Below are 22,621 nucleotides of genomic sequence, written 5' to 3'. Positions count from 1 at the left end.
ACAAATTATGGGATGCTGTAGCGGATGAAATGAAACTAACAAGTAATTAATCCGTGGAAGTGATAGGGTCGCAAATGAAATTAGTCTAGTTTTTCATCAATTTAGATTCAATTTTTTCTAGAATGTAGTCGTTGCAATATTAATACGGAAATATGAAAGAAATTTCTCTGAATGATCGCGTAATTCTTTATAAAAGTGATGAAATTCACCATGTACTTTCCTAGATTTATTAATTTCGTGAACACTACAAGTTCTTCTATTTTCATCATTTTTCATTACATACCAGAGTTTCAATAACGAATTTTCTAACAGTAAAATTCCATTTTTCGGAAACGCGCCTCCTCTATAATAATCAAACTCGACTATCGCCTTGATTTCTTGTTCGCCTCACTATGAGATGTCACCTCGTCATCGCCGCTACTCTCGGAAACCGCTATCCTCTCTGCTATCCTCTTCGCACCTCTTGGTCGCTTCACTATGTTCCTAGCCTAAGGTTTCAGTGAATTTTTGAGAAAAAATCTCGATAAAAATTAAATTGATTCGAATTCAAACAAGCACGTAGAAGATCTTTCTTCCTATGAGTTATATTCTCACTTCTTAGTACAAATCTTGTATCAACAGAATTATTTCTTCTCGAATTCTATATTAATTTCTGTATTCTTCCAATGTCAATAGGAATGTTCAATTGGAACAATCAGAAGTGAAAATTCACTACCCCCATTCGAGAAATATACCTTCAGGAAATCAGATTTGAATTGAATTTTTCAAGCAAGAAGATTCGACCAATAATCTAATTTAAAGAAAATGTAATTCATCTTCTTATGAATTTTGATTGAACTTCAGAGAATATCAATATGCGTGAAAGTCACTGCGAATTTTCTTATCAATTACCTAGACAATTATGACATCTCATTGACTATTCATAGAATGAACAGAAACAATAAGGTTGAGCAAGGTTGAATCGATTACAATATAAATAATGAGATATATGTATATTCAGATTTTTATGTTGTCTCCATGTAACATAACAATGTTTTTGTTAAAGGAAATTTGCTCGGAAATTTGTTTCAATAGAGAAAATATCTAGTTCCTCGAAAAAAAAAATATTTAAATTTCATCGAATGATATTTCATCTTTATTCTCCAACACAATTATAAATTAGAGTTGAAAACTTCTCTTCAGCTATGGTAAATTCAGCCAATTCTAATATGGTAGGGTATTTTTAAACATTCTTTTGCTTCCTCGATTCCTACCATAATACAATATGTCAAATCTTAGGTATAGAAGAATTGTAAAGGAAATGAATCAAAGAATGCATAAACTGACATTGTGTATTTTATTACGGAATCACTAATTCCACTTGATTTCAACCGAATTTATGGAACACGGTTGAATGTTTCAACTTTTGACAGCAAAATAAATATCAATCACAATTTAGCACGTCCTTTCTCCGGAAAATATAGATTATAAATTCCCATAAAATATATGTAACAAATTTCAATAATAAAACAATTATTTCAAAACCATGAGATGTCATAACGTTTTTCATAATGTCGTTTAGCGAAAAATCAACATTCATAATTCAAATTCACAATAGCTTCTACAAATTATAGTTTCAATCAAGAAGTCCTTTCAATTTTACTACCAGTAATCAGTTTTTATTGAAAGGGTGAATAATATGCAGCTTTTATGGTGTATACGATATGATTTATTTGTATTGGATATTTCGAAACCTTGAGTTTTACAGCTTTTTGGCAGAGGTATAGCATTGAGTAATTTTCGCTACCCATTTAATACTGTAGTGAACTCTCAGAGAACAATGTAAAATGAGTTTCTGAACTGCCTCTCAATCAAAATATAAGGTGTTTTTTTCGAGGTATATAACTTTAAGTTGGCATTACTGTTCAAGATGGCAAACGATTTAACAGCTGTCAAGTGATTTATTCTCAGTTTGGTTTGGCAATTCATCTTGAATAGACTCACGCCTGAACAATGCTTGCAAATAGTGCAATTTTATTTCGAAAATAATGGTTCTGTGCGGAATACGTATCGCGCACTACGTCCATTAGCGATGGAGCGCACTTCTGGTTGAATGGCTACGTCAACAAACAAAACTTCCGCATTTGAAGTGAAGCTAATCCTCAAGTGTATGTCGAAACACCGTTACATCCAGAAAAACAGACTGTTTTATGGGCTGGTGGAATCATTGGTCCATACTTCTTCAAAAACGATGATGGCCAGAACGTTACAATCAATGGTGATCGGTATAGTGCCATGATTACTAACTTTTCCATTCCTGAATTGAACAACCATGATGTCCAGGAGCTGTGATTCCAACAAGACGGCGCAACATATCACACAGCTCGTGCCACAATCGATTTATTGAAAGACACGTTTGGTGACCACCTAATTTCATGTTTTGGACCTGTGAATTGGCCTCCAAGATCTTGTGATTTAACACCGCTAGATTACTTCCTGTGGTGCTATGTAAAGTCATTGTTTTATGCGGATAAGCCACAAACCCTTGACCATTTGGAAGACAACATTCGCCGTGTTATTTCCGATATACGGCCACAAATGTTGGAAAAAGTCATCGAAAATTGGACGTCCAGATTGGACTACATCCGAGCCAGCCGTGGCGGTCATATGCCAGAAATCATATTTAAAATGTAATGCCACAAGATTATATTGCGGATAAATAAAATTTATGTCAATCGAATAATCCATCGTTATTTTATTGCAATTCAAATTTCTATAGCTCTAAAAAACACCCTTTATAATAGATGTAAATAGATTTCATCATAAGCCGATTAAATTTTCGACTGAAATTTGTTGTTTTGTCAAAAATTGCAAAAAAAAAAACTAAAACCACTTGAAAATCTGCCTGTGAAATCTTTTTTCGAATGATTCGTATTCGACGGAATTTTTTCGTAAAATCTAATAAAACATTTTGCTAATTGAACAACCGAAGAAGTGACCCTACTCAATTAGAATCAAAATTATGAAAGTTGAGGTTGAGGTTAAAGAGATTTACAACTAGTAAACAAGTCGTTTCTATGGTACATATTGTGCCAGTATAAAAAAAAACGAGTTCGATGGTCATGAAAAAAATATTCAGAAATGCTGCAAAATAACTAGTCCTGCAAATTTTTAGGATTTGAATTCTCCAGAAAAGGGTTGAAGAGATTAACAACTAGTAAACTAGTCGTTTCTATAGTATTGTGCCAGTATAAAAAGTGCGAGTTCAATGGTCATAAAAAAATATTCAGAAATAGGTAATGCAAAATAACTCATCCTGCAAATTTTTAGGATTTGAATTCTCCAGAAAAGGGTTAGATTCGTTCAGAAATCTGAATGAGATATGAAATATGACGAGGAAGATTTTGCCCTAACGAATATAAATTTAAGTATAACTTCAAGGTAAGCCTGATTATTTTTGTCAAAGTTTTTCCTGAAATAATTCATCTTCAGTTGATCCAGCTCCAAAATTCATGGATTGGGTGGGTTAACGAACTTCAAGGATCAATACAGTATGGCCACATGTTCCTGCATTTAGCCACATGCAAAAGACCTATTTGTCTTTATAATTTTCGAATTCTCAACTTGGACTATAACGCTAAGGTTCGACAAATTCATCCTCAAATTAGATTCTGGACGTCGGTAAACGCGGCACCTAACTCTTGAACGGAAAGGCCAAATTCCTAAGACCTAAGGGATTGAAATCTTCAGAGGTACGTGTATTGAAATCCATTAATGGTCAAAATATGAATAGGGGCATATGTTCCTTTAAAATTAACGAGAATAATGAATATCATTCAAGCACATTGATCGACCTGAGGTGTATATTATACAGACTTACGAATACAAAAAAAAAACTGTTTCTTCAACAAAATAATTCGGATATTCAGAACCTATAATGACAATTCAGTAATTCAGCGAATGATGTCGTAAAGATATCATCCAGTGAGATTGATATCTAATAACTAATCAGAAGTAAGTAACCAGATTTCGTTATTTTGAAAAATTGTCATCCATTCATAATGCCGCTTGGTCCTCCGAAACACCAATTTCAGTATCAATTAGCGGATTTCCTATCAATCTTCAGTTAGTCATAAAAACGTGATTTTTGGGGCATACCTTCAATAGTTATCCCGAGAAAAACAAACACAACGTCAATTCCAAACAACTTCAAACGTCCTCCAAAGTCCCGACACTGTCACCTCATATGGGCGCGCGAAATCGCGAACACATCAGGTACTGGTCCTTCGGGGCGGATCAAAAACCTCGCGAAAATCGACGTATGATGGTGGTGCAAGCTCCCCAACTGCGCCAGAGTTCGATCGGTCGCGAAGATTCCACACACACCGCCTGCTAGTTTGCCGTGCAACGATCGAATGCCACTATCCGGCCCGCGGTCCTCGACTCTGTCTCGTTTCTCGGAACGCTGATCGCAGATTGCCGTGAACGTACTCTACGCTATACAGTCTCTGGGCCCGCCAGACATTCCGGACCTCTCCCCCACATGGACAATGGTCCTCTCTCAGCTGAGCGGGCGACCGACGGGCGTGCTGTGGCACGGGAGCGGAAGCGACAAGAGTCGGGACGTGAGGAGGAATTGCTGAGGTTGAGGCTCCGAAATCCGGTTTCAAGTTTTCCGGAAACGTTTCTGGATCTCGAATAACGTACTCGTGGTTTTCATGCATAATATTACATGTTTTTTTTTTTGTTTGTTTTACAGGGTGTTACGATAGTGGTTGGTCGTACCCCAGTGGTAAATGCAGATCATCCAGGGTTTGCAGAAAAGTTGTTAGTTCTGTTGCCTAAGGCTATTGTGCAATTTTTCAATTATAATACGTTAAATTTATCTAACAAGGATTCATGAGGAAAATTAAAGTTGACAATGAACATAAAATATTAGATATCAACAATATCACAAATTTAGTAGTTTCTACATAGGTATAGTTCTTTCAATCTTACTTGAACCACTCCATAAAAAATGCCTTTAGAAGCAAAAAAAGACACTGTTTTTTTTCAATAGACTCACGTGTTCAAATTGACTCACGTGTTCAAATTGACTCACGTGTTCAAATTGACTCAATAATATTTAGTTCTTCATCTGTCTTTCATTAGAAAATCAACTAAATATGCGCAAAATGTAGACATATGATTCGAAAAAAAAAAAGAAAAAAAAAACCATCTTCGAATGATTCTTTGAGATAAAGTCATCGTTCATCAGCTTCGTTTAACATTGGTCATTGAAAAGTTTTTTCCACTCTCTAAAAGAAACAATCAGTATACCAATTGAAGAGTGTGCGAGAATAGAAGAACCTATTGAAAATGAGCTGAGTCAAAGATATGTTGCTAGAAGAATGAATATTGGCCTATCTACAGTCCAAAGAAAATTGACCAGGCATCGAGGGGCAGGCAGGTTTACCAGAAGACCTGGATCTGGAAGAGGATGGTGTACATTGTTTAGGGATGACAGAATGATGGTTTCCACAAGTCTTCGAGATCACCATCTTACTTCTGTTGAAGTTAAAAATTAATTGATGGAGGTACAAGAGGTAAATGCAACTGAATAAACCATTGAACGTCGTCTCTCTGAATCGGATTTACGACTATACAGGACTTGAGGTCTAGAACTACTTAGAGAGCATCGAATTGCGTGTCCTCAATTTGAACGATATCACTTACTGGTCAGAAGCTGAGTGGAACCTGGTCCAGCCTGGGTCTCTGATGAATCCAGATTCAGCCTTCGAAAAGCTGATGGTTTTAGACGATTTATAGACATCCAGAAGAAAGATATGCCGATGACTGTTTAAAGACTATAAAGGAACGAGTTCGGTAAAGGATCTGTTAATGGTTTAGAGTGTGTCATTAAGAGACCGCAGAGAGTTGGATTTTATAAATTAATCTGTAATAGGACAAAACAACAAAGAGGAAATTCCTATGGAATATGGCAGATCAAGATATTTTTAACAACTTGCCAGCACGAAGTCCTGATTTGAATGCTATCGAACATCTATGGGACCAATGAATATGGCGAGTCACAACTATGGTTCTATCTCCCAATAATTCACAAGATCTCCGTGAAGTCCTTCGTCATGAATGGGAGAATATTCCACAAAAGAATATTCGAAGGTCAATCACGAGCATGCGAAGATGTTTGGAAGCTGTAATCGAAGCTAGAAGCTCTAAAAGAATATCCTGAAGCTCGTATCCCAAAGTTTACACATCGAATGGCGTCAGTTCTCCAGAGACGCCTAATTGGTGCATCAATTGTCTAATTTTCTAGAAATATCTAATTGGAATCCCCAAATTTGTACACCTTGAATAATTGCTTATCATAAATTATATTTCCTTACAAACTATGAAAAAGAAAGATAACTCGAATATATAATCCGAGGTTTCAATAGGTCACAATTCCGCATAAACATCTAATTGATACTCTGTATGATCGTCAATCACTTACCGTATATTTCTATGTATGCAATGAAGGAAAAACCTCGAGATAAAATCCCAATTATCAGATTTCAAAAGGATGTCAATTTTCGAGAACCGTCCAATTGGTACTCGGAAATTGTACACTTTGTATAAACGTTATCTATATAGGTACTGTATATCTTCGAAAATTATTCAAAAGAAGACTAACCTGGAGGGATAATGCCAATTTCCAAATTTCATCAGGTCTCATTTATCCAAAAATTGGCACTCGAAAATTGTACACGCTGGATAATGTGAGAATATGGAAAACTCTATAATTTTCACATCAAATCCTTAACTTTTCAGTACTCCTGCATTAAGTTTTCCAGTTATCAAGAATATTCTTTACTCACGTTGTACATTTCGAATTAGTGGATTAAAACTCTGAAATTATTACCAAAGATGATTCATGAAACATTCCAGTAAGTAATAGTTTCATTACATTTCTTTCAAATTCTCTTCGAACTAAGGAAAAATTGACTTAAACTTTAGAACAGCCTAGACATGCATGTGACGTTTATAATGACAAACTCACAGATTACAGATATCTGTAATATGTGGACAAACTCTTGTGTACCTACTTAGAAAACTATCTATGCATGATATCATGGACCATAGATTTACGGGAAACGTAAAATTTTGAAGGTGAAGGTGAAAAAAGCCTAGATAAATCACGGCTGAATAAATTTTAACCTTCTTCTCTTCACATATTTCCTTGTTGCAGCTCCTAAAATTCGGAAAACAGCCATTGGGGCATATTTCATATTGATATTTCAGTCAAATATCGGAATTCTGTAATTGAATCGATATAATTATCATTATTTCCGGTTCAATAAACAATTCGGAATACTCTAGAAACGTCAATTGTCGTTGGCGTGAATCTGGAAATTCGTCCAGGAATTTCCTCAAGCCTTATCCGCCAATTGCAAAGTTATATCGAAAAATCATGGAAGGGGAACGTTTGTGTCAGTTGGTTCGAACTTTACTCTTTATTTTGGTATTTTTAGTTTTACTCATTTCTCTTTCCGACCCGAGAACACTCAACGACCAAATACCTCCAAAATCGTTCAATTATTCAACTAGTCCATTATACATCTTTTTTTTTTGTAAAATGAATGTCTCTGAAAGAGGAAAAACATCTATCTGAAAAAATCTCATGGGAAAAGTCCTTAGCATTTGAAACAAGATTGCTTGTAGAGTTCGCTCAAATAATTGTTTCAAACTCAAATATTAACCAGATGTTGAAATTCTCAGGAAATAACTTTCCAAATTATATTAAGTGTTTAAATTAGTATGTATTTCGATATACGACTTACTCTTTTAATACAATCGAATAAAATTTCATTTGAGTAATCTGGTGATACCATTACTAGGTTACGTGTTTTACCTAACTTTGTTCAGCCATTTTCGTCGTTATAATTAGGCTGCCATGTGTTATGCAGCTACATGTGAAAATTATCATTTTGCGGTCAGTGGGATGAAAATAAATAACCATTTGTTCAATAAGGACCCAATTGGGAGGTACTACTTTTTTGGGACTTGGTTAATGATGTACAAGAAAAATATCGTTATAGGTGTAATCCAGATGATTTATTGATTGTGTTTAATTTATCTTTTCGGTGTTATAAGATATTGATAAATGATACTTTTCTCCTCCCAATTCAGTTATGTATTTCAATAAGTCTCAGCTTCCTCGTTATCAAGAAAACTATACCAACTAATTCTGGTTATCAGGAATTATCCAAACAAGTACAGTATATCCTAAGTCACTTGGAGGAAACCAGAATACATATTTCGATCATCAAGGGTTGTCCAAGTTGCCAAAATTTCCCTTGGAGCCAGTGAATTTATTGCCTAACAATACTTTCGAATGAATCCCAGTATGTATTTAGCGGATCGCGGTATCCACTTCAAAGGGAAATCTGGCCAAGCGTTTTTATGGACTAGTTCAAGTGACTTTGGATAAACTATACCTGTGTAAGCATAGCTTCATTATAACTATTTTCAACCAATAGACGTCTCGGTACTCTACGATGATATTTCAATTTAGGAAAAAAAGGAGAATATCAATTCCCACTGTTAGGTCAGAGACAGCTTGCTATTTATCTACTATAGGAGGAAGTGAAGCGTTAAATCGTTTCAATTGGAAATGCAATTGTTATCAATATCTTTTAATGGTACTTTATTCTTATTAGATCAATTGCCTTCGATGCAGTTGAATGCTAAGTGGTGCCGAGAAATGTTACTGTGGTACAGCATCTGAACCTTCTTTTCGAAACCTATTATAATAATATTTTTTGCAAAAAAAATCACTACCTTCCTCACAGGTATATCAGGTACTCATTTGCGAATAGCGGTGTCTTCTTATGCATTTACCACAAGCACAATCGAATTAAACAAAAGTAACTGAAATAATATCTGACAAGGAGATCAAATCTGTCGAATAGCTGGTAATTTCATCCAAAAAATTCAAAATTCTGTGATTGATGTGAATACATATTTTAGATCGGCATAACTCGATTGGGGCCAAATTGAGATTGCCGTTATTCCCGATTTTCACAAGCGAATTTTGTTAAGCGATGAAGCGCACTTCTGGTTGAATGGCTACGTCAACAAACAAAACTGCCGCATTTGCAGTGAAGCTAATCCTCAAGTTTATGTCGAAACACCGTTACATCCAGAAAAACTGACTGTTTGGTGCGCTTTATGGGCTGGTGGAATCATTGGTCCGCACTTCTTCAAAAACAATGATGGCCAGAACGTTACAGTCAATAATGATCGGTATAGAGCCATGATTACTAACTTTTTCATTCCTGAATTGAACAACCATGATGTCCAGGAGCTGTGGTTTCAACAAGACGGCGCAACATGTCACACAGCTCGTGCCACAATCGATTTATTGAAAGACACGTTTGGTGACCGCCTAATTTCACGTTTTGGACCTGTGAATTGGCCTTGGTCTATGCGGATAAGACACAAACCCTTGACCATTTGGAAGACAACATTCGCCGTGTTATTGCAGATATACGGCCACAAATGTTGGAAAAAGTCATCGAAAATTGGACGTCCAGATGGGACTACATCTGAGCCAGCCGTGGCGGTTATATGCCAGAAATCATATTTAAAATGTAATGTCACAAAATTATCTTGCGAGAAAATAAAATTCATGTCAATCGAATAATGAATCGTTGTTTTATTGCAATTTAAAGTTCTATAGCTCTAAAAAAAACACCCTTAATTATTGAAAAAATAAACAAAAACAATCGAGAAGGCAAGTGGATATAATTTTTATTCTCAATAATCTTACGGACTCCAAATATATCCGATATTTATCATTCAGGTAGACAACATCTTTAGGAATAAAGAAGCATATACAACAATAAAATAAGATAATTTTTTTTCTCAATAAATGATTCCACGAATATTACTGAAACTTTCGAACAAAAGTATTTCTTTTGTGGCCTCCTGGATACTAACCCATCACATTACACCTAGAGCTGTTTATCATATGTCTCCGCTTCTCTACCTGTACACCTGTACTGAACCCTTTTAGATATTCCCTCATAAATTAAGGAGAATATTTTGACAGTGAAAACTTGCCACGTCTCGGTAACGTTATGGATTATTTTCTTTGTTTTGTTATGTCGTCGTATACGGTGTGTCCCATAAATTAGTGGCGATAATGTGATATGTATTACCAGAGGTCCAATATATGTCAGTAAATGCTATTCATGCAAAAGTTATAGGGTATAATTTTCTGTTGGATCACGTGAAATGAACTATACCAATATGAACATCTTCTATCCAATATTTAAACGAAAGAAATATAACATAAAGAGAGAAAAGTACTGGCATAAAGTAAGGATCTTTTGAGCTCTCGTTTATTTATACGCCAATTATGACCAGATTTGTGGACTCCAAGGGTGCAATTAGAGCATGAATGACGAGCGTTCTAAAACTCCTGACTCGACATCAGTGATTTTTGCTTAATTTCTTATTGCTTGGAACTGTTATTCAATCTCAACTCTATCGGTTCTGTGGTCATGATGATATCGGGTATTTTGGCAATATTCTTCAAATGTCCATTCTGACTCTGCTACTCGAAAGAACGAATTCCCTCAATGAGATTTGCCCTCAAACCAAGGTTATCTAGATTATGGAGTAGACGTTTATGTGAGAGTCCGTCGAATGACCTGAAAGAGTCTTGATAAATCACAAACAAGAACTGGCTAGTTTTCATTTCTCTGCTTAGTCCAATTGTCAAGGCAGCATAGTTGAGTTGAGTTTGTAAGGGTTGAACTGGTAGATAGAAATTCATGTTTTTGGATAGGGAGAATATTACAGGTTGATTTGATCAGCTGGTCTCAAATAATCTTCTAGAAGACTCAAGATAGGATAACTGAGCTCTTCCGAGGTCAACACCTTGTCTTGGTATTGGAAGGGCTTAAGTACCCGCAAGGATCCTTTGAGGCTATGTCGTCGGAACCTCGGTTCCAGCAGAGCCTCCCATGTCGTTACTAATATTAGTAACTTCATATTTTTCAACTGGAGAGTTAATACAGTAGTCCATATTTCGATCTAGATCTTCTTCCTTTCCTTCTTGCATTGCTAATCCACTAATGAACGTTTGCGAACACCCTCTCAACTCCTGGATCATCCAAATGAAATCCAAAAAAAGGTAATTTTTGTTTGAAGCATACAAAATGAACACTAAGATATTTGTGCGATAATCGCCTTCAATGTATGATCATACCTCAATCAAATAATCGGTTGTTAAAAAATTATATCATAGAAAACAACGATGAAACGATTTCCACACGAAGATAGCGAAGAAGCCTGATTTCATTTTTTTATTGTTCTAAGCAAACATTTTCCTCTCATTTAGTTATACCGCCGAATGCATAATAAATGAAACCAGCTAATAAACAACGAGTAACATTTGTGTCAACCGTTTACTGGAAAATTGAGGGTAATTGTCAGGTGGGAGGTAATGAAATTTATGAATATGTAGGTAGGTGCTCGATTATCTATTACATATATTTACATGTATGCATTGGGAGTAAATTTTACCTAATGAATAAATAATTGATAGCTAATGGTTGCAGATTATTTCACCAAATATTTGTTGTTTGTTGCTGCTTGTCCTAGTTCAGAGTTGTGATATTAGAAAGGCGAAATTTCATATAGGCCATATTGGAAAACTCCTAATCTGTTGGACGAAACGATGTACAACATATTATTCGGTTACTTCGCAAAAATATCTGTTATTCAATCTTAGTAGAGTAATTATTGTGAAAATAATGTCATTTTTTGAAAATTCGACCACCCGCTTTGGATATACGCTTATGTATTTCCCATGTAGGTTTCAAATGATGTCTATTTCTTTTTGTTATCATATTCCCAGCTACTCTAACTTCATGAAGAAGACCTACTAAAATCTTGAAAAAGGTGATATCAATTCGAGAGAGTCCAACCAGCCCAAACCTGAAGATGCTCAATAGAACACATTACGAAATTTTGAAAGCAAATATTGAATTGATTTCGATCCAAGCAAGCTACCGTTGTTTGTCGTTTCCATTTCCTGTCAAAATTCAGTGTCTACAAAAGTTTAAATATGCATCACTTTTCGACATGGATAGTAATCGAAAGCAATGAAGATCTCGATAAATATTTTTAGCAGAATTTCTATTCCAAACTATCATTGTGATAAAATATCCTCAGTGTTGAATCTCCAATTTTAAACTAGTTCAAATATACGGTTGTTCGAGGATTTATTCAGCGCTTGAGTAAGATGTCTTCCACATATTCAACTACAGGGACTTCGGATTTGAAAGAATTTTCCACTCTTAACATCAAAATCGAAAATTCGAACTGTTAATCTCGCCTTCCATCTCCTTCTCTCAAAAGCTATTCGACAAAAATTAATTTATTTGTCAAGTAATAACTGTGGTGGTAAAGCTCGACAAGGAATAAAAGGGAAATAACTAAAAAGTCAATCAAATTTTCATCCCAAACTCAGATTATGTAGCAATGATCTAACAATAAGAAGATAACGCATAGAGAGAAAGAGGGAGAGAGAGAGAGAGAAAGAAAGAGAGAAAGAGAGAGAGAGAAATCAGCTCTAACATAAATGTGATGTTTACATCTCGTTACCCAAGGCCACATTGAGCCATACGATCATTGAACCCTTTTAGATCACGTGAAGATTTCACTAAATATTTTTAGGAGAATTTCTATTCCAAACTATCATTTCGAAACTATTTTATTGATTGAAATTCAAACATCTTTATCCTATACCTCTTGGTCACGCGACTAAAGGCTTTAACTTTCTCCCTCTAATGTTGGAGTCAATGCTCTGCACTACACGACTCCTCAAAGGCGCATCTATCATATGTATTATTAGATCATTGTTATGAACACACATTGCATAGAAAATAAATGAGTACTATATGAGCGTTTGAGCATCTCTATACGTCAAGTTGGAACAACTGTATAAAGGCACATTGGTGTCCTCAACTTATTCGATAAAAGCTTGCAATTCAATTTCAACTCTTGGCCACAAAATGAGGCAGCTGTAGACAAAAACTGGACTTTACACTTAAGACTACTTAATTTTATTTTGGTCACAGTGAAATATCTCCCTATAATTCATATCGATATAAGGATAATAATATCACATCGTGCAGACAATTTTTCAATATCGAAAAAAGTACCTCCCGCAATCTCTAAATCACTAGTCCAATGCTCCACCAACTGAGCTACCAAGGAAACGAGGAATCTATTATCCCAAAATCAAATGTGGGTAGTATTGTATACCTTAAAAAATAAATAGTTCGCAAGGGTTTTGGAAAGGTTGAATATGTTGAAAAGGAACTGATTCAGTGTCAGTGATCATCACGTTTCTATTTACCTCTCTTCTAACATCGTCAATATATAGCGACTTCAGCATGCTTCAGGTTTTTGAATTTTGCGATCAACTGAACATTTGACCTTTCCAGAACCCTTAGTTTGTAAGATATACAATACTACTAACATTTGATTCTGGAAGAAGCGGTTTCTCGTATGCTCAGTTGGTGGAGCACTGGAATAGTGATTCGGAGGTTGTGGGTTCGACTCCCGCTGGAAGAGGTACTTTTACCGGAATCGAAAAATTGTCTGGTTATTAATTCACAGACGCTAAAACCATTATATTGTATTCATATTGATGTTCAATTTTGGAAACTAGCCGAAGAGAGTGTAGTGAATAAAAACAATGCATGTCAATGAGTGTGATACAATTCTTTTTCGTCCTTTTAGTTATCTCTTTGAACCATTAATTTGCGATGGCTTGTGTGCTGCTAAAAATCTTAATCTTAAGTATCATTAGTCGAAATGGATGATCTTGGCATCATACCCCTTGCACTGTATCATCTGCCTTATCTCTTTTGGTGTTTACTTTTCTGCATTGAACATAAATGTTCATAGTTCTTCTGGAGAATATTTTTATCGACAGACTTTCTAATCGCATTTTCACCCTAATCAAAGCTGAAAAGCCTGTCAAATTTTTTCACTCTATACAGTCTAAAAAACAAACTACAGTTACTCAGATTGCAATTGAAATGTGGCCGTTCCATCTCGATAATTGAATGCTTTAATTAATTAACAACTTTATCCTCCTAGAAGTAGGGGAAAAGGATATAAATACATTATTCAATAGATTCGGTCCTTCCTAGATGGTTATTTATTATCAAATGAAATAAAAATAATTTATTTTCCATAATGAAATACCTGGACAAATGAAAAATTATCAACATCATATAAAAATATGGGTGTTTACTATTTCCGACGAAGAAAACGAAATCCAGTTATCCGAATTGTTTTCGATAATTATGCCGAACAACAATGAAAAAATTAATCATATTTCAAAACAACACAAGAGTTTAGAATAGAAGCACGTGCACAATCTAAATACCTCCGGAGAAGTAGAACGATCCGGTAATCGTGATCACATATAAATCATGAAGGAAGGAAACGATTAGAGAAATAAAACCATCGGTAAATCATTGGAAGTGTAATTTCGTTAATGCGCCGAAGATGCATTCGACTGCCGTAGGTAAAAATTATGCTAAACTGGGATCGTTTATTAGAATATTTCAAAACCAAAACATGCAACAATAACTCGGCTGCTAAGTGGAGTTCAGAAATCGAGGCGGACACACACTGCAGGTTTCACCCTATGGCAGATCGTATGAAGTAATGGGTATTTCGTTCGCAAGCTCGGTGTGAATTTCGCCACATAGATTATTGGCTTTTTATTTTCAATAAAAATCCTTCTGAATCGGCCAAGGAAAGAAGTTCTTCACTCCTTGTGGAATTTTCATTGTTCACGGCATGGAATATCATCCAGAGGATTCAGGAGACTAAAGGGTGTTTTTTTCGAGGTATATAACTTCAAGTTGGCATTACTGTTCAGGCCAGAACGTTACAGTCAATGGTGATCGGTGTAAAGCCATGATTACTAACTTTTTCATTCCTGAATTGAGCAACCATGATGTGCAGGAGCTGTGGTTCTAACAAGACGGCGCAACATGTCACACAGCTCGTGCCACAATCGATATATTGAAAGACACGTTTGGTGACCGCCTAATTTCACGTTTTGGACCTGTGAATTGGCCTCCAAGATCTTGTGATTTAACACCGGTACACTACTTTCTGTGGGACTATGTAAAGTCATTGGTCTATGCGGATAAGCCACAAACCCTTGACCATTTGGAAGACAACATTCGCCGTGTTATTGCCGATGTACGGCCACAAATGTTGGAAAAAGCCATAGAAAATTGGACGTCCAGATTGAACTACATCCAAGCCAGCCGTGGCGGTCATATGTCAGAAATCATAATTAAAATGTAATGCCAAAAGGCCAGCCCTGAAGCATTCATATCATGAAATACCAAAACCAATAAAAAAGCTTATGAGAAATAGAAAATGACGAAAATCTAGTGAACTTCAAATAAAGCACAATACAACAAAGATATGAATAATTACAACCAATTGCTTAATAAATGCTCTAAGAGCATATTTAAAGTATGAAAAGCCGAAGAATAGAAAGAGAAACCAGGATGAATTCAGTGAAGATGAGATGAAGAATGGAGAGTTGGAATAAGAAATAGAAGACAATAAAGAATTGATGTTGAAAACACTAGATTGCGATTTGATTCAACATCATCAACAGAGATATAGGAAGTCATCAAGGAAAGCTCCAGCCAATGGAGTGGTCAGAATGGAAAACTACCCAGAAATATGGAAAACCAGAAGTGATTGTTTTCAAAACGACAGGAAAGATAGAAAATTTCCAGGAAACAACAGGTAAAGTCCAGTGTTAGCCCTTGGTAAAATAGTTGAGAAAGTCATTGCAAGAAGACTGAGTACTGAACCTGGCACCACCCGAGCAATTCAGATTCAGAAGATATCATTCAACTGCAACTACGGAAGATTATCGAATTCAGGATTCCAGAATGAACGAGCACAGAACAATAGCTATTAGCTGTTGCGAGAGCTTCTCTCCAAGGTTGGATGAAAGAGTAAAACAAGATCAGTATAGCGGGGTATACTTCCAAAACCTGCCAAATAATGAGAAACTACCTAAGAAACTATGTCAAAACAGATGACACAGTATCTAATAATAGATAAGCAGATAGATCAGATCAGAACTCATTTTAAATCATGTACCAAAAAAATGTATCAGAATGAAGCTCCCGTACAACTGATATGAACGTGGGGTCCCACCTTTACCTGGAAAGGGCAAGCCGATATGTTGGACAAAATAGTGCTCGAGAGCTAGTTCTACTTCGAATGTTTCATTGTAAATATACACCTACGTCGTTTGATGTACAAGTTTTCGATTGTTTATAATACTTCATCATGTTAGATGCCTCAGTTCCTTGGACGTAGGTAGTAACAGTTCGAAATTGATCTAAATCATGACAGGAAAAGTGTGATATCGACTTCAAAGAGTCCGCCACTGTTCGCAACAAGATGTTGCCTGACAGTTCGAACAGGTTGAAACGATTTTGCATAAAGGCTTGGGGCGTTCTGAGAAGGAAGCCATAAAAGATGATTTGGTTCTAGTAGGAAATTTGCAGTTAGTGCGTATACATTCCGCATGCAGAATAACCATCAAATAAAAGCATTTTTTATGACTCGACTTGAATATAATAATGGTATCGATAGTTAATATTACTGGTAATGATATAATGAAATAGATTTCTCGTGGACATTTATGTAGGTATGTACACTTTCAATTATGAATACAAAAGTGTACATAAATAAGATTTTCATATTCTGTTGAGTAGATGTAATTTCACACAATAACTCACCAAAATTTTTCTTCTAACTTAGATACCAAGATCACATTGTCAGATGCATCCAGGAGGAAGATCAAAAAGTAAATAAATACCTCATATTTCAATTAAATCAAATTCGACCAAGTTGAAATCTATGGTGTGGATTTACAATAACGATTTCAACCAAATCTACTGTAATGAACAAACATCTACTCATATTAAATTATATATTCATTATTCAACTGCTTTTGAGCAATTAATAGTATCTATGAACACACTACGTGAGTTATAATATAATAACTCACTGCTATAACTCACTATGATAAATCGGAAAAGATGGCTCTGTGCTTTTAAACTTATGTGCTTCTATTCGGTTAGCCGAAAGGGAATAATCCATTATTGTTATTGAGGGGAGGAATGTCACTTTGATAAGTTTGACGTTTATAGGTAACTTTTGAGTTTTATAAATACATAAAGTTCTTTCTCTATACTTGTATTTAAGTATTTATTGTTATAGTCATAGATAAAGTACAGTATTCAACTAATGGTCATAACTCACTTGATGAATTATAGCGACTCTTGCTGCAAACTTCATCTGCGTGAGTTATGACCTACCTTACCGCTCGTTGAATAATATACTATTATTATTTGGAAATTTCAACCATTTCACAAAATGTCATGTTGATAATTTGACCGAAACCATAAAGAATTCAAGAAAATCATGCAATAAAGATTTGACTGGCTAGAAATTCATTTTGCATATGTGAAATATGAATCATGATTCATCATGATGAATCTCTACCTTATCTAACTATATATTCGATTTTGTGGCCATCATGAATGAAATAGTTCTCAAAAGCTCCTGATACCAAAGTTCGTGCTTCGCTAGAATTTTCTATCAGTCTCTTCTATTCTCAATGAATTTATGAGCAATCTACTCCAGTCGAATAGATCTCATTTACTTTGATGAGCTGCAAAAATTTTCTGGAAGCAGTCACCTATTTTTTTCCATTGGTCCATTGATCCATTTCAAAGTTAACTTGGTACGTAAAGAGAATTGAAGGCTATTGAACTGTTCAGTGAGAGTTATTCGTTAGAGCGGAATAGTAGACCAATATAATATAATATACAGGGTGGCCATTTGAAAACGAAACAGACGAGATTATAGACGAAATAAAGTTTTTCGAGAGAAATGCTCGGACAGGTCGATTTCTGTTTCGAGGGGGACAACTTAAGATGTAGGTTACGGACGCATAGCGCTTCAACCCTTGCTGCTACAACCCCCACCCCCAATTTTTGAATAGGGAAGATGGGGTGAGTGATACCTCAATTTAAAGGTATTTTTATACTGATTTCAGCACAGTAATTGTTTTTTCATTTAATGCATTAGTTCTCGAAATATTCATGCGTTAGTTAGTTAGGAAGGAAGCCACAGTCATGGTTGTTTTGAAGCTCAAAATGTCGATTTTTCACAAAACACTACAAGTGCCATGAAAACACCACTTCATTTTTAAATACTTAGTTAAGAATATTTCGAGAACTAATGCATAAAATGAAAAAACAATTACTGTGCTGAAATCAGTATAAAAATACCTTTCAAATGAGGTATCACTCACCCCATCTTCCCTATTCAAAATTTGGGGGTGAGGGTTGTAGTAGCAAGGGTTGAAGCGCTATGCGTCCGTAACCTACATCTTAAGTTGTCCCCCTCGAAACAGAAATCGACCTGTCCGAGCATTTCTATCGAAAAACTTTATTTCGTCTGTAATCTCGTCTGTTTCGTTTTCAAATGGCCACCCTGTATATATTTTCAAAATCAGGGTGTTTCATTGGGCTCAGTTGATTCTTATCTTCTGTATTCTTTTCCATGAGATTTCATAATCTCAAGTTGAGCTTCAATGTGAGAGTAATTCTAGTATATAGAAAAACTAGTGTTTATTAATTTGTTTTATCCGTTTATTTGTGATCTATTTCACGAAAAATTATTTTTTTATTCATAAAAATTACACTTCATACAATCTCGTTGTTCTCATGATTTTCTTTATTCAATATAATTGGCAAAGATGAATGAAAATTTGGATATCCATATTTTCACTTCTTCAAATGCATGTGCATGAACGGAGTCCTTTAGTAAAATGATATCATGTGAAACCCCTAATTAAAATTTCTATATCATTTCGTTTGGGCAATAATTATAAGCCTAATTGTAAAATTGCAGCTTTGGAATGTCGATAGCGATCAGAAATTTGCAAAATTATTATGTGTGAGCAAAAATTACACAGACGTTATTGTTTATCGACTATCTTTTCCCAACAACTATGAAGGCTTCGAAGAAAAAAATTACTTTCGTCGGAAATTGATATCCCATTTACGAGGGAATATTGATTTCACTCAATTGATAAATTGAAATCGCTATCTTCATTTCGTGATGGTGCTGTCATTTCTATAATGAGATAGACACAATTTTTACACAATATCGCTTATACAGTGAAGCTCACAAAAGGTGTTATATTATTGACTTCAGTCATTTGAAGTATGAAGTTGTAGCGAATTTCTACAGGAACTAACTTGATAATAACTCTTCTTGTATTCGGATTCCTAAAGAGTGCGCTTCCAGGTTAATAGCTCTTGGAATACTTCTCTTGAAAATCGTATAAGGTGGATTCAATTAATTGTGTCATTATAAATAATACTTATTCATGAGATTTGTACAGCCTGCCAATATTTATAGGGGCTACTTACAAATTCATAAATGTCTGTCTGTCCTCTTTCTACCTTATACTTGAAGAATTTTTGCCAGGAAGAATGAACAACAGAAACAATGAAGTTTTCAACGAGGAATAATCTTGTCTGATACTTGATCCATTTCTCTCCAGAGTTATGGTAAAAGCCGTCTGAGGAGGTGATTGGTGAGAATCTAAAGCTCTTTCTAGCTTATCGCAAGCGTGTTCAATGGATTAAGGTTTGGCGACATCAGACAATTCTCGCATTATCGATTATCCAAAAACAGTCCATATCTCAACTCATCTGTGGACAATGCAAACCTCCATTGATTGTTCAATTCAAGTGTTCATTGGCCCATTTCCAATCGCAGTCGCATATGATTTTAAGTTGATAGAATTCTTTTTAGAATCGTCGTGAATGTAGATTGTCTTCGAAGAGCTGTTTCAATCGAAACCAAAACACTAGAAGCGTTCAAAAACCGTTGTTGTATGATTCGGCAAGTATTCAAAAGATCTGTGCTGAATTAAGTTATTACGGTTTTGATGAATCTTCTTTGAAATTTTTTAGATCTTATCTCTTTGGTAGATATTAGTGCGTTAAATTACGTGATGCATTTTCGGAGTAGTGCTTGATAACTTCGGGTGTTCCTCAAGGTTCCTTTCTTGGTCCTCTGCTATTCCTTGTATATATAGCTGATATGTATAAGGTTGTTAAGTTTGTTGACATTTATTTTTATTGCGATGACACTCAGGTTCATCTATCTTTCTTCCCCTCTGCCATTTCTATAGCTGTCGGGTGGTTAAATGAAGACTTGTCAAGAATTATGCAGTATTGCAGAAGGAACAATCTGAGAATAAATAACAAAAAAAGTTCCTATATACCCTTTTTTTCTAGAACGTTTCATGCGGAGGTTGAGGTTATGATAGGTGTTGAGAAGATTCTATTCTCCTCCTGCTGTAGGAACCTTGGTATATTTTTCGATTGTCGACTGAGATTTAGGGAGCATGTCTCGATGCTGTTGAGAAATTCTTTTCTGGCACTACGTTATTTGTATCGCCAGAGACAGTTTTTAGATTTCCATTCAAGTAAGTATCTCTGCGAAACTCTTGTGCTGTCCAAGCTGAGCTATGGACTGACAGTTTTTTATCCTTGTCTAGATTCCATCGAGAGATATAGGTTGCAAAAAGTGCAGAATTCGTGCTGCCGCTATGTTTTAGGTTTGAGAAAATACTACAGGGGGATCAGTGATGGAATAAATGGGTTAGCGTGGCTCAGGGTCGAAAATATTTTCTGGCTTCAGATGTGTATTATTGTATATCGAATTTTGAGTACGGGTATTCCTCCTTATTTGAAAGCCAGGTTGTTCTACAGACGAGATGTTCACCGTGTTGCTTTAAGGCATGGGCAGAAGCTCGATTTGGTTCAGCCATGTTTCAGCGCTCTTTCACCTTCAATGCGGTGAAATTGCATCACGTTATGGAGAGAATAGCTCTGATGAGGGCACAATCGACCATTAGGTCGCAGTGAAACGAAACCTCCTTAATTAAATCTATCCAATCTATCTATGCACAATTTAGAAAACGAACTCCAACCCCAATAACGATGTGAAACAATCGATGACAGTAGACGCGCAATAGTTGCCAAACCTTGGATTTCAGCGGTATATACAGAAAAAGATATATTTTGTCACAAAAATTTAACAATTAAAAAAATATCGGATTCTAAATATTCAAATTTGCATATTCAATTGGAAATCACTCAAATAAATATTCACAACGATGTAGTTATATTTTGGATTTGAAAATATATCAGAATCCGACAAAGTAATGTAACCCTGTTGATGACATTTAAAAATTGCTTATACTCCATAGAGTTATATAAAATATAACTCTGAGGTATACTTCCTCCATCTATGTTTATTACTCTATGGAATTATTTCCAAAAAAAAAAAATCAGTTTGAATTCTATGTAAACTGATCAGCTTGACAGTTCCTTTCAATGTGACGTATGGACGACTTTCCAGTCAGAAAAAAGAGTAAATTGCGAATATTCTTCGACGTCATAAGATGGATACCGGTCCTGATGGTCATCGGTATAATTGTGTGGGCCACCTACATCTACATAATAGACGTATGTCGTTGGACAGAAGGAAGAGCAGAACAGATCAAATGCTTAATAGTCTTCGCCATGATCTTCGCAATGATCTACTGGTCCTTCTTGAGAGTCATATTGACGAGATCTTGCGACGTGCCTCCTGAATTCAAACTACCACCTTCAATCTACCGAGAGTTAGTTAAGGCAGATAGTATGAGGATGTGCCACAGCATCCTTAAGGAGTTCTCCGCCACTCTGCCTATAAAAAATGTCAACCCCAATGGTTCCATAAGATACTGCGAGAAATGTAGAAACGTCAAGCCTGATCGGTGTCACCACTGTTCTTCTTGCAAAAAGTGCGTCTTAAAAATGGACCATCATTGTCCCTGGATTAACAACTGCGTTTGCTTCGGGAATTATAAATTCTTCGTACTCTTCCTCTTCTACACCATCGTAGGCTGCATGTACGTCATGGCCACCACTTACTCTGATGGATACAGATTGTGGCGAACTGGAGAACTCCAGGGTGTGTGTTTTCAAATAGTGACCCTCTTCTTCATGGCTATTCTTTTGGGGTTCAGTACTGTGACTCTGTTATTCTACCATTGCTATCTGGTTTTGAGAAACCAAACTACAATAGAGAGCATGAGGAAACCGATCTTCAAGAATAGTTTGCATATAAAAAGTTACGATAATGGGTGCAAGAATAATTTCCACGAGGTGTTTGGAACCAACCCCTTTCTCTGGTGTGTGCCGGTTTACACAAGTCTGGGCGATGGTGTTGATTTTTGTGTGAAGATGAGGGACCTGGAAGAGATACCTCTAGTTTAAGTATCAAGTAAATTAATAAATATTTCACAAACATTCTGTGCCACTGTAAATGGAACTGATTTTGATTTGCTTCGGATTCCTATCCTGTTATAATGTTTGACTGGAATTGAACTGTTTGACTGAAGTTAATCTATAGTGCTGAAAGCATAAAAAAACTACCACGAAAA

At 35.7% G+C, this 22,621-nt stretch overlaps 2 protein-coding genes and 1 long non-coding RNA gene across 8 annotated transcripts in view; 1 reads left to right on the top strand and 2 right to left on the bottom strand.

Annotated features, from left to right (window-relative positions):
- The window catches only part of LOC123673564, a 378,426-nt gene that overhangs the window by 210,472 nt on the left and 145,333 nt on the right, over positions 1–22,621 (bottom strand). The gene's annotated exons all lie outside the window — the stretch shown is intronic.
- On the bottom strand, positions 6,651–7,007 carry LOC123673568. Its single transcript, XR_006746497.1, has 2 exons — positions 6,926–7,007; positions 6,651–6,867 (listed from the first exon to the last, which is right to left on the bottom strand). It is a non-coding gene; the product is annotated as an uncharacterized LOC123673568 (long non-coding RNA).
- Positions 21,525–22,605, top strand: LOC123673567 (palmitoyltransferase ZDHHC20-A-like). Its single transcript, XM_045608146.1, has one exon. It carries the CDS (start codon positions 21,537–21,539, stop codon positions 22,452–22,454), a length of 918 nt encoding a protein of 305 aa, XP_045464102.1. The 5' UTR covers positions 21,525–21,536; the 3' UTR covers positions 22,455–22,605.

The sequence above is a fragment of the Harmonia axyridis genome, chromosome 2 (genome assembly GCF_914767665.1).
Source record: "Harmonia axyridis chromosome 2, icHarAxyr1.1, whole genome shotgun sequence".
Classification (NCBI taxonomy): Eukaryota; Metazoa; Arthropoda; class Insecta; order Coleoptera; family Coccinellidae; genus Harmonia; species Harmonia axyridis.
The sequence above is the reverse complement of the archived record's forward strand: the minus strand, read 5'-3'. Positions and strand labels throughout refer to the sequence as shown.

Bases quoted from the DNA above. Each gene is read 5' to 3' on its own strand.
- LOC123673567 (XM_045608146.1), top strand. From the start codon at position 21,537: ATGGACGACTTTCCAGTCAGAAAAAAGAGTAAATTGCGAATATTCTTC.